General features: G+C 38.9%; 1 protein-coding gene across 1 annotated transcript; it reads left to right on the forward strand.

The window, feature by feature from the left end:
* LOC107627214 lies at positions 9,644–10,741 on the forward strand. Its single transcript, XM_016330067.1, has one exon. It carries the CDS (start codon positions 9,644–9,646, stop codon positions 10,739–10,741), a length of 1,098 nt encoding a protein of 365 aa, XP_016185553.1.

Here is a 13,138-nt window from a genome sequence, read left to right on the forward strand (position 1 = left end):
TGTTTATTGGCATGCTGGCAAAGGCATGAGTAGCATAAATCAAGCATTCAATGTCTAAGTTAGATTACCAAGTTATTCAAACTGACAATCTGTTTGTATTGACAATTAAATTAAATAAATAAAATATAAACGGGGTTTTGTGAAAAATAGGCATTAACATAGTAGAATTGAGTAATTTAAAATAATGCACAATGCCAGATGGGCTTTTTCACAAACACTTAGCATGCATGGTAAATATGTTGTGGAAAATATAAGATAGAACATGCAAGCAACCCTTTAAGGAAGTAATATTAATTGTCAAACAATATAAAAATCCACAAGCAGAATATAGAAATAAATAATGACCAAAATAAATTTCCAACACCAATTCAAGGAATAAAAAGAAGGAAAAAGAAAATATGCATAATGAAAGAAATAAGAAAACATGAATAAAAGAAAAGAAATAATAAGAAAGAAGTAAAGAGGGAAGAAGAAAAGAACCTTGATAATGGATGTAAAAAAAAAAGAAAAAGGGAAAAGTAAAAAGTGAGAAAGAATAGAGAAGGAAGAAGAGAAAAGAAAGAAATAATAATAAGGGAAAACAAAAATAAGGATTTGGGGAAGAAAAGATAAGATATTTTGGCTAATGGGGATAATCTGTGTGCCGCATGTGACGCGGACGCGTGGGTCACGCGGTCGCGTGGTGTGTGATTTTGTCAAGTGACGCGGACGCGTGGGTCACGCTGTCGCGTGATTTGATTTGTGCAAATGGCGCGAGGGCAGCTGTGCATTCGTGCAACTCTCTGTCTCAAACTCATTTTGCCAAAACTTTTGGGTGACGCGACCGCGTGGGTGACGCAATCGCGTGAATGGCTATATTTGGAGGATGACGCGGCCGCGTAGGGTACGCGGTCGCGTGGTAAGGCTGGTGCTTCCAGCACCATTCCAGCCTCACTCCATCATAACTCTCTGCCATATACCTCTTTTACGTTGAATTTTTGGGGCACGCATTCGTGTGGTTAACGTAGACGCGTGGGAGGCCTTTTTCCAAATGACGCAGCCGCGTCATTGACGAAGTCGCATGGGAATGGTTATGCCTAAGGCGCGCCTCCAGCCACGCTTTCGCGTGACTTTCTGTCCACTTCTCTTTTCTTCAAAACGCACTGGTGACGCGGACGCGTCAGCGACGCTACCGCATCGTGTGCGTGTTTTTTTTTATGCAAAATGTAGAATGCAGTATGCAGATGCTAATGCCAACACTATGAATGACAATAATAATAATAAAATTAAATTAAAATAAACTAGGAATAAAAGGTAGGATTACACCATGGTGGGTTGTCTCCTACCTAGCACTTTTAGTTAAAGTCCTTAAGTTGGACATTTGGGGAGTCCTTTGTTATGGTGGCTTGTGCTTGAACTCATCCAGGAATCTCCACCAATGTTTGTACTTCCAGTAACCTCTGGGTTCCCAAATTAGACGCATAAAGTCTTCAAGCAAGTTGAAGCAAATGACAAGGCCCCATGAGTGTTGATTTCTAGACTGCATTCCGGGGTCCCAGACTTTGCTTTTACACCTATCTTCTTGTTGATCATCATGATTCCATCCGGGTAGCAAGCAATATGAATTCTCACTAAAGCGGCCACCCAACTTCCTAGACCCATTCAGTTGAGCTTTACACCAACCTTTGCATTTAAACTTTGAGCTTTCCACCATATTGAATCTTGCATAACGACTCCTACCACTAACCATCTTCCTCTTACTCTTAAAGCCACAATGAGCTCTGAGTTGACCATCTGTCTCAAGTAAAGCATATTCAAGTGAGCTTATTAAGCTTAGAGATGAAAGATTTACCCACTTGAATGAAGGGATGGATGGTGAAGGCTTTGGGGGAGAGGTCTCCAACAGCATTGGCAAGGTGATTTCCAGCTCCATTCCCTTGAGTTCTTCCTTGACAACTTCCACCTCCTTGCAAGCTTCTTCAATTTCAACCTCTTCCTCTTGGTAGCTTTCTTCCAATTTGATCTCTTCTTCATTGTTCACCAAGGGTATGGGAGGTTGTGCTTCTTCTTCGTTAATCTCCATGTCAAGTCCAATGGGAGAGGATTCAAATGTAGATAAGAATTCATTAATGATTGAATCCATCTCTTGATCATCCCCTTCAAAGTCTTCAACCATGATATGCCTTGGAGGTTGTACACCCTCCTCAACATCAATTTCAAACGTCTTTAAAGGAGGCTTTATAACTTGACTTTCCCATGGGGGTTCAGCATCTCCTAAGTCTTTAATCACTTCTTCTTCTTCGATAATTTCAGCTTCCTCCACTTGTTCCAGTACAAAATCATGTTCCTTACTGTCCAGTAGGGTTTCTAGTATCTCCTTCATGCTGCGTTCTTTATTAGATTGCCCACATTAAGCCATAGGGGTTCTTTGAGTATCCGAACGTTGGGAAGGTAGTCTATTTATCGCTTGATTCAATTGGTGAAGTGTGGCATGAAATTTTTCAAATGTTTTCTTGAGTTGCTCCCTTGTTTCTTGGAGTGATGGATATGGACATGGTGCATAGGGAGGTGGTGGTTCTTGGGAGTAATTGGGTTGGAATTGGGGTGGATAAAGGTTAGGGTCATATGGAGGTGAATGGTGGTAGTTGGCTTGTGGGTGTGGTGGTTAAAAGCTGCATTGAGGAGGTGGTTTATAGGTATATGGCGGGACTTGTCGGTAATTACAAGGGGTCCCACCATATCTATCATCTTAGCATGCACCTCGGAATGGTTTCTGACTATAGTAATTTGGTGGGTGATAGTTATCACGAAAGGGTCCACCATAACTATTGTCTCAACATGCATTGTTGAATGGTTGTTGTCCATGGTAGTTTGGAGGGTGTTGTTGCCCAAAGGGTTGATCAGATCCTCGTGGCTCCTTCCATCTCTGATTGTTTTGACCTTGATGCATGTTCCTGTTATAATTTCCATTCCTTGCAACAGCATTGAAACCAAACTTGAAACCAGAGGGGTGAGAATTCATAGTAGCTAATAAAAATTAAAAACAAAAACAAATAAACAAGAAAAAGAAAATAAAATAAAATAAAATAAAATAAGAGAAAAGGTTTGAAAAAGATTTTTTTTAAGATTAGAAAAGATAAGTTACGTAAGAGAAGTTAAGTTTTTAAATCAAAAGGTTTTGAAATTTAATTTTTTTTTGAATTTGAAAATTGAAATTTGAATTTTAAATTTTGAAATTTGAATTTTTGAAAAAGTCAACAATATTAAGAAAAAATTTTAAAATAAAAATCTGAATTTTATTTTATTTTATTTTATTTAATTTTTTTTTAAAATAAAAACAAATAAACAAGCAAAAAGCAAATATTTACAATAACCAATAATAAGGCACACGTTTGCAATTCTCCGGCAATGGCGCCATTTTGAAGAACGAAACTCTCGCGCGATCTAGAATTTTCACAATTAAATTCGCGTTGGTAGTATAGCTTCTAGACCGACAAGAATTCCTTTCGTACAAAAGTTTTGGTTGTCACAAGTAACAAAACCCAATAAAATTTATAACCGAAGTATTTAAACCTCGGGTCGTCTTCTCGAGGAATTGCAGGGAGGTATGATTTATTATTGGTTATGAGTAAAAGTGTATTTTTGGATTTTTGAAATAAGGAACAAGTAATTTAAATGACAAGGAAAATAAATTGATAATAATAAAAATTCTTAGCAAGGTATAAGAAAATTAGGTCCTATCCTAGTTATCCTTATCAGGTGTGATAAGAATTGGATTCTGCTCCCACTTTTAATTGTTCCTTGCTAAATAAAAGAAAGTCAAGTGGACAAATTAATTTGATCCTCAGGTCCTAGTCAACTCCTATAGAGAGACTAGAGTTATTGGAGTACAAATTAACCAGCAAAGAATTCCAATTTCAATCAACAGCTGAGTTGATAACCCAAGTGTTATAAATTACTTAACCAAGGCCAAAAGGGGAAAATAAATCTAAATTGAATTGAAACCATTCATAAACAGAATAAAACAATCATAAACTGAAATACCTCAAATTGCATTTAAATAGAATATTCAAATCTTAACATGAAAAATTCATAAGTCAAACTAGGAACATTAACAAGTAAAAGCATTGGAATAAATAAAAGTAGAAAATAAATTAAAGGAATATTGAACCTGTGATTGTAGAAGAAATTCTAAAATAAGAGAAATCCTAATTCTAAATCCTAAGAGAGAGGAGAGAACCTCTCTCTCTCTAAGCTACATCTAAAAATCTAAAATTATGTATATGAAAGTATGATTACTGTATGATGTATTCCCCTACTTTATAGCCTCTAATATGTGTTTTTTGGGCCGAGAACTGGGTTAGAAACAGCCCAGAAATCGCTGGGGGCGAAATCTACTACGCTGATTTTCGTCACTGCGATGTGTCCATGTGGAGCGTTCGCGTTGCCTAGATGTACGGACACTATAGCAAATTATATATCAAATCGAAGCCCCGGATGTTAACTTTCCAACACAACTGGAACCGCATCATTTGGACCTTTGTAGCTCAAGTTATGATCGATTTAGTGCGAGAGGGTCAGGCTGACAGCTTTGCAGTTCCTTCAATTTCTTGTATTCCTTCCACTTTTGCATGCTTCCTTTCCATCCTCTGAGTCATTCCTACCCTGTAATCTCTGAAAACACTTAACACACATATCACAGCATCGAATGGTAATAAGAGAGGATTAATATTAGCAAATATAAGGCCAAAGAAGCATGGTTTCAATCATAGCACAAAATCAAGAAGGAAAAAGTAAAACCATGCAAATAGTATGAATAAGTGGGTAAAGAGTTGATAAAAACCACTCAATTGTGCACAAGATAAACCATGAAATAGTGGTTTATCAACCTCCCCACACTTAAACATTAGCATGTCCTCATGCTAAGCTCAACAGAAGCTATAAAGGAGTGAAGAGGAATGGTAAAATGTATGAAATGCAACCTATGTATATGAATGCAACTATATATGCTAAGATATTTCTATCTACCTGGTTAAAAGTAAACAAGTTCTCCAAGACAAATATAAATCAAATTCCACTAATCCAAATCATACAATAAAAGACAAGTAAACTTGTAAGAAGATAGCTCATGAAAGCAGGGAACATAGAATTAAGCATTGAACCCTCACTGGTAGTGTATATGCACTCTAATCACTCAAGTGTCTTAAGGATTTTTGGCTAAGTGAAGTTTTGTGATTTTTGGGTGTTTAGGTACACTCTAGCCTTTGATTGATGTTGGTTTTGGCTTCCAAAACTATTAGGCAAGGTAAGAGTTATTGAAACTCTTGTGAAATTTCAATTATAATGAGTCCTAGGTTGATTTGTGATGATTCATGTATATATAGCTTGGTTATGGTGAGTTTGGAGCTTGTTGATGCTTGTTGGAGATTCTTGGTGGCTTAGTTTGTGATTAAGTGCTTATCTTGGGCTCAATTTGGGGTTTTCGTGCATATTGGGGATCGGCCAAGGTATCGTTTCGGTTTCCTCTATGTAGTATATAATATTCATGGACACTTAGGCTAGTGACCTATAGGATAGGTTTGAAATAAAATGATTGTTGATATGTTGAATGTTGATGTATGATGGTTATTGATGAGTTGATGAATGTTGAGTTCAATTATGATGATTTACAATGATATGATGTTGTTGAATGATTGTATGGATTGGAAGTTGGTTTATTATGATAATTGTAGTGTTAAGATTGATGAAAGGGTAAGTTTGAATGTGGTTTGATCATAAGTGTTAAATAGTTGATGTTAAAGTTGAGAGTAATGAAATGAGAAGGAGAATGTGGTAAGGTTGGTGTATTATGATACAACAGGTTAATTTGATGAAAAGTGGAGTTATGAATGGTTTGGTATGGTTTGGAATGTGTATGGTAAGGAATTGTGGGAATTGTGAAGTTTGGTAAAATTGGGATTTTATGTGAACTTTATTCAATCATAACTTATGCCTTAGTTTTTTAAAATTTGATGAAATTTATTTAGAATTAAAGATCTTTGAAAACCCTTTAAATTGATATAAAGTTTGTAAAATTTAGAATTTTGTAGAGGAAGTTATGATCATTCAAAGTTGGTGTTAAAAATCTGAAATTCTGTTAAGTTACAAAAGTTTAGGATTTATGATATGTGGGTATGCACACCCCTGTGCGGACGCATGATGAGCGGATAATTTATACGCTTTTTGGCATTGTTTTTAGGTAGTTTTTAGTATGTTTTAGTTAATTTTTATTATGTTTTTATTAGTTTTTAAATAAAAATTACATTTCTAGACTTTACAATGAGTTTGTGTATTTTTCTGTGATTTCAGATATTTTCTGGCTGAAATTGAGAGATTTGAGCAAAAATTTGATTCAGAGGCTGAAAAAGGACTGCAAATGCTGTTGGATTCTGACCTCCTTGTACTCAAAGTGGATTTTCCGGAGCTACATGAAGCTCAATTGGCACGCTCTCAATTGCTTTGGAAAGTAGACATCCTGGGCTTTCCAGCAATATATAATATTTCATACTTTGCTCGAGATTTGATGGCCCAAACTGGCATTCCAAGTCAGCATAAAAATTCTAGCGTCAAAATGCCAGAACTGGCATAAAAGCTGGAGTTAAACGCCCAAACTGGCACCAAAGCTGGCGTTTAACTCCAAGAAAAGTCTCTACATGTGAAAGTTTAAATTCTCAGCCCAAGCACACATCATGTGGGCCTGGAAGTGGATTTCTGTATCATTTACTCATTTCTGTAAACCCTAGGCTACTAGTTCATTATAAATAGGACCTTTTGCTATTGTATTTTCATCTTTAGTTCATCTTTAGATCATTTTGGAGTCTTGGTTATTCTGGTTCCCCTCTGGGGCCGAAGCCAATGAACACTATTTTCACTTATGTATTTTCAATGGTGGAGTTTCTACACCCCATAGATTAAGGTGTGGAGCTCTGCTGTTCCTCATGAATTAATGCAAAGTACTATTATTTTTCTATTCAACTCAAGCCTATTTCTTCTCTAAGATATTCATTCGCACACAATAACATGATGAATGTGATGATTATGTGACACTCATCACCATTCTCACCTATGAACACGTGCCTGACAACCACTTCCGTTCTACATGCAAACAAGCTTGAATGTGTATCTCTTGGATTTCTAATCTAAGATTAAAACCTTCGTGGTATAGGCTAGAATTATTGGCAGCCATTCCTGAGATCCGGAAAGTCTAAACCTTGTCTGTGGTATTCTAAGTAGGATCTGGGAAGGGGTGACTATGACGAGCTTCAAACTCGCGAGTGTTGGGCGTAGTGATAGATGCAAAAGGATCAATGGATCCTATTCCAACATGATCGAGAACCAACAGATGATTAGTCGTGCGGTGACAGTGCATTTGCACCATTTTCACTGAGAGGACGGACGGTAGCCATTGACAACGGTAATCCCCCAACATAAAGCTTGCCATGGAAAGGAGTATGAATGATTGAATGAAGGCAGTAGGAAAGTAGAGATTTAGAAGGAACAAAGCATCTCCATACGCTTATCTGAAATTCCCACCAATGAATTACATAAGTATTTCTATCCTATTTTATATTTTATTTATATTTAATCCCATAACCATTTGAATCTGCCTGACTGAGATTTACAAGATGACCATAGCTGCTTCAAGCCGACAATCTCCGTGGGATCGACCTTTACTCACGTAAGGTTTATTACTTGGACGACCCAGTGCACTTGCTGGTTAGTTGTGCGGAGTTGTGAAAAAGAATTGAGATTACATTCGTGCGTACCAAGTTGTTGGCGCAGTTGAGATCACAATTTCGTGCACCAAGTTTTTGGCGCCATTGCCAGGGAACAAACAATCCCCGTGCACCATGTTTTTGGCGCCGTTACCGGGGATTGTTTGAGTTTGGACAACTGATGGTTCATCTTGTTGCTCAGATTAGGTAATTTTATTTTAATTTTAAGCTTTTTGTTTTTATTAATTTTATTTTTCAAAAAAAATTTCAAAAAAAAATATTTCTATTCTATTCTTCAGAGTTTTTAAGGATGAATTCTAGAGTTTCATGATGATTTGTTGAAGTCTGGCTGGCTGTAAAGCCATGTCTAATTTTTTGGACTGAGGTTTCAACTTATCATCACAAGAGCTTGTTGATTTCTATCAATTTTGCTGTTGAATGTAATGATCTGCTAAATTTTGTCTGGCCATTGGCCATGTCTATTGAAAAACTATTTTCTAGAAAACCATTGCACTATTATTTTATATTGAGATTATGAGACGCTATGCCCCCGGCAGGGGCTGCGGTTAGATCCTGCCTGTCGAGGTAGCGGCGGCGGCGTAAGGGCGGTGGTTCGTCCCGCTTGCGCTTAGATGCAAGGTCGGTGGCAAGAGTATCCCGCTCGCATCCCTTCGGATCTATAGAGTGTGCAGGCGCCAGTACCTGGACAGTGATCCGAGCACTATATCTCGGGGGTTCCCATATGAGAATTTCGAAGGGAAACATCTCCATGGAGATGTGTCGGGTTGGCAGTTGAACTGACAATGTGATATCACAGCCAGTAGGACAGGCATGCATCATATGCATTTTCTATCTGTTTGTATGCTTTGACTATTTGAAATGGCTTGCCTATTTGTATAACATGCTTATTCGCTATTTGAATTACTTGCCATATATGCTTCTACTTATGATTTACTTGCCTTGTATATAATTGTGATTTCTGCTGGGATTGAGGAGGTTCGGAAGGCGGTGGCGATGGGATCGCATAGAGGATCGATTGGTGAAAGCTATGGGACAGCGGTGTTAGTTAGAATAGAAACCCCCTAAGATAGGTTACCCGGTTTATCTATGTTTAGGTTTATGTTATGCTTAACTGTTTTAGTATGCCTTAAGTTTGAATCTTGTGATGGATATGAAGTCTAGGATTGCCTTTGGCGTCCCGGGGTCTTATATCCTACATCACTGGGTACTGTTACCATACTGAGAACCTCCGGTTCTCATACCATATTTTCTGTTGTGTTTTTCAGATGTAGGTTATACTTCTCTCATCTTTTGTATTTTGTTTTGCCTAGAGGCATGTATTTGAGGGGATGAAACTTGTATAAGCTCTTTTAAAACTTCAGTTTCTGGTCGTCTGTATATGGCTATCCGGCTTAAACTCTGCGAGCCGTGGCTAGTTTCTTATGATTATTATATACTTATCTATGTTATCTTATATCTGTTCTTGTGCCTTAAACGAGTAGCTTCGTTAGTACATTTTTGCGCTTTTGAAATCCTGCTTTGAGTTATATCTTTCATCGGGCTTCTAGAATATCTTCTTTCCTTATATATATAAATATGTATAAGCCTTAAGAACTGTCGTAATCTCTGATTAACCTTTGCCTTACGGCTAGAGGTAAGGCTTAGGGTAATTAGGGTGTTACATTTAGTGGTATCAGAGTGGTTCGTCCTTGTGAGCCTGAGGGATGGACCGATTGTGCTTCATTGCATACTCTGGGTCATTTTTCTTTCTTGCTATTTAAGTTTTCTACTTGATATTTCATAGCATGCTTGTTTGTGAGTGCCTGTTTTGGGGATAATTGAAATACTATACATTTGATATTGAGACTGATCACCTTGATATCGACTATTTGGTGTAGACAGGAAACCCAATGGCTACTCGCGGACGAGGTCGAGCACGTATACGAGAAAGTAGGAATGAGCAACCAGCTAATAACCATGTCGAGTTCATGGTGGCCATGACGAATCTGGCGAATGCCATGGAAGAGAATGCTACTGCGACTCTGCAAGTTGTGCAGAGGTTAGCCCGACCGGCCGGAAGCGGAAACGAAAATGGAGAAGGTGCTGAGTACAGCTTGAGTGGTGTCCCAAGAACTCTAGCTGCTTTTTTGAAAGCTAACCCACTTGCTTTCAATGGATCGATAGCTCCTGCTGATGCAGACAACGGGTTCCAAGCTGTGGAGCGGGTATTACAGACTCAACATGTACCGTACGACAAGTTCATGGAGTATGTGACATATCAACTATTGGGTGAAGCTCAGCGATGGTGGCAAAGAGAGCACCAATTGCTACACCAACAGAATGGGAATGTGGAGATTACCTGGGCATTATTCCAAGAAGCTTGCTACAAAAAGTACTTGCGTGAGTCAATGAGGGAGGCCAGAGAATTGGAGCTCTTACAGCTGAAGCAAGAGTCCATGACTATAGCTGAATACACCAGCAAGTTCGAGGAACTCTGTAAGTTCTCGAGGATAAGTCAGGGTACCCCTGAGTCTAATAAGGGATTGAAATGCGTCAAATACGAAGTAGGGCTGAGAGGAGATATCAGGCGTGCTATGGCTCCATTGGAGACTAGGAGATTCTCTGAATTGGTGGACAATGCGAGGGTTGTTGAAGAATATGCAAGGACGGTAGCCTCATCAAGGGACTCTCATGGGGGAGACTCTAGTAGGGAACGCGATGATTACCTCGGACCAAGGGGACAGAACTTCAAGAGAGATGGACATACTCCTCAGCATCTGCAAGGTCAAGGGAACTTCAGAAAGGACAACAAAAAGGCCCAGTTTCACCTGGCAAAAAGAGATGGTCGATGCTATACTTGTGGGAAACCTGGACATATATCTAAGTACTGTCGCTGTAGGAGGAATCAAGATGAGGGTCAGAGTCAACAGTCAGGCTGTGTGTGTACCTTGGATACACGTGATGCGACGGGGTCGGATCCTCCGACGAGAGGTAAGCGTATGCTTTGAGTATTAAATTGCTTGGATATGAGGGTAGCCTAGTTCTATCTCTGCAAAGTCGCCGTTAGGATTTCAAGGGCTTAGAGTCGTGTTGAGAGTAAACCATGGGAAAAGAAGGATTCTAGTGGCAGTAGTCGAGGAGTTTGGACTTGTGATGACAAACGATCCGAGTGGACGTGCCGAAATGGTTACCAAGCATGACTAGAAGTCTTGTCGGCTCCCTGTAGGGATGAAGGGTGTGATTCAGCACTAGTGGCAATGGAAATACCGACTGACGCCTTTGCGGTTTTTTTTAATTGTGATTTTTGCAGTTTTAAGGTTTAAAATGATTTTCAAATCTAGTTTGGAGCTTTGGTTTAAATAATTCGGTTTTGAAACTAGGATTGGAACTTTGATCAAATGATACAATTTAAAAAAGAAAGCGAGTTCTAAGATTTTGTTAACTTGTGATTTTGGTTTGTAAATTTTAGCTTAACAAAAAGGGGTTTAAATGGAAAGGTTTTGATTTAAGCGTTTCAATGAATTTAGGAAAATCATGCCTTAAGATGATTGATTTACAAATAAAATGTTTTAACTCTTTTGATAAGGTTTTAAAAATGGACCCATTTAGATTGAACTTGTTTTAAAGATTTACAAAATCGGTATTTGGTTTAAGGAAAAATTTTTGGATTTTTAACGACGACAATCAGAGTGACGTAGTGGAAGGTGAGAGAGTTTTCAGACTTTGAAGCAGAAGTTAATTTCAGCACCTGTTTTAATCTTGCTGAAATCGCATGAACCATTCAAAATGTACTGTGATGCTTCTCGGAAGGGTTTGGGTTACGTGTTGATGCAACACCAAAATGTGGTAGTAGACGCATTGAGTCGAAGGTCCTTGGCAATAGCTTAGATGTGAATCAAGGAGGAGGAGTTAGTGGATAAGTTTGTAGATCTTGAGTTGAATATTGGTGAAATCGTCAGAAGAGCTTGTTTGTGTCAGTTGCAGATTTCAAGTATGTTTAAGACGGATATTAAAAAGGGTCAGCAAGATGAACAGAAGCTTCAACTATTGTTTCAATTAGTGGGTGATAAGAGGCGTGAAGAATTCACCAAGGATGATGAAGAGTTGCGGAAATATAAGGGAAGAATTTGCATACCGAATGTGGGGAGTTTGAGGCAAGACTTGTTGTCGGAGGCTCACAATAGCGGGTTTCTATTCATCCAAGAGGTACAAAGATGTATTAAGACTTAAAGAAGAGGTTCTGGTGGCCTGGGATGAAAGGTGGGGTAGCTTCAACGGTATCCAAGTGTTTGAAGTGTCAGAAGGTGAAGGTAGAACATCAGAAAGCGTCGGGGATGCTACAGTCTCTTGAAATTCCTAAATGAAAGTGGGAAGGAATTGCATTGGATTTTGTGACCAGTTTACAGAGGACTAGGTCGGGATTTGATGCAGTTTGGGTGATCGTGGATCGCTTAACCAAGTCCACTCATTTTCTGCCTATCTGAGTGACCTGTTCTATGGAGGAGTTAGCGAGGTTGTATATAACGGAGATAGTAAGGTTGCATGGTGTGCCGTCGAGCATAGTATCAGACCGTTGGAGCACGAAATTGTGATTTACACTTTTCACAACTCCGCACAACTAACCAGCAAATGCACTGGGTCATCCAAGTAATACCTTACGTGAGTAAGGGTCGATCCCACAGAGATTGTCGGCTTGAAGCAAGCTATGGTCATCTTGTAAATCTCAGTCAGGCGGATTCAAATGGTTATGAGGTTTTGATAATTAAAGGATAAATAAAGCATAAAATAAAATAGAGATACTTATGTGATTCATCGATGAAAATTTCAGATAAGCATTTAGAGATGCTTTGTTGCTTCTGAACCCCTGCTTTCCTATTGTCTTCTTCCAATCATGCATGCTCCCTTCCATGGCAAGCTGTATGATCCTCTCGGATGAAAAATACCAGGTACGATCTCTGCACGGCTAATCAACTATCGGATTTCTCGTCTCGGATGAAAAATATCAAGTACAGCTACGGCACGGCTAATCATCTGTCGGTTCCTGCTAGCGTCGGAATAGGACCCTTGTCCTTTTGCACACTGTCACTGCGCCCAACATTCGCAAGTTTGAAGCTCGTCACAGTCATCCTTTTCCAGATCCTACTCGGAATACCACAGACAAGGTTTAGACTTTCCAGATCTCAGGAATGGCTGCCAATTGGTTCTAGCCTCTACCACGAAGATACTAATCTCACAGTAGTAATTTCACTAATTCATGAAGAACAGCAGAGCTCCACACCTTAATCTATAGGGTGTAGAAACTCCACCGTAGAAAACACATAAGTGAAAATAGTCTAGGCATGGCCGAATGGCCAGCCTCTCCAATCGTGAAATATGGCATAAGCTCTAAAGACCATAGTAAAAAG

Source organism: Arachis ipaensis, chromosome B02, assembly GCF_000816755.2.
Source record: "Arachis ipaensis cultivar K30076 chromosome B02, Araip1.1, whole genome shotgun sequence".
Lineage (NCBI taxonomy): Eukaryota > Viridiplantae > Streptophyta > Magnoliopsida > Fabales > Fabaceae > Arachis > Arachis ipaensis.

Coding starts and splice junctions, on each gene's coding strand:
- LOC107627214 (XM_016330067.1), top strand. CDS start 9,644: ATGGCTACTCGCGGACGAGGTCGAGCACGTATACGAGAAAGTAGGAAT.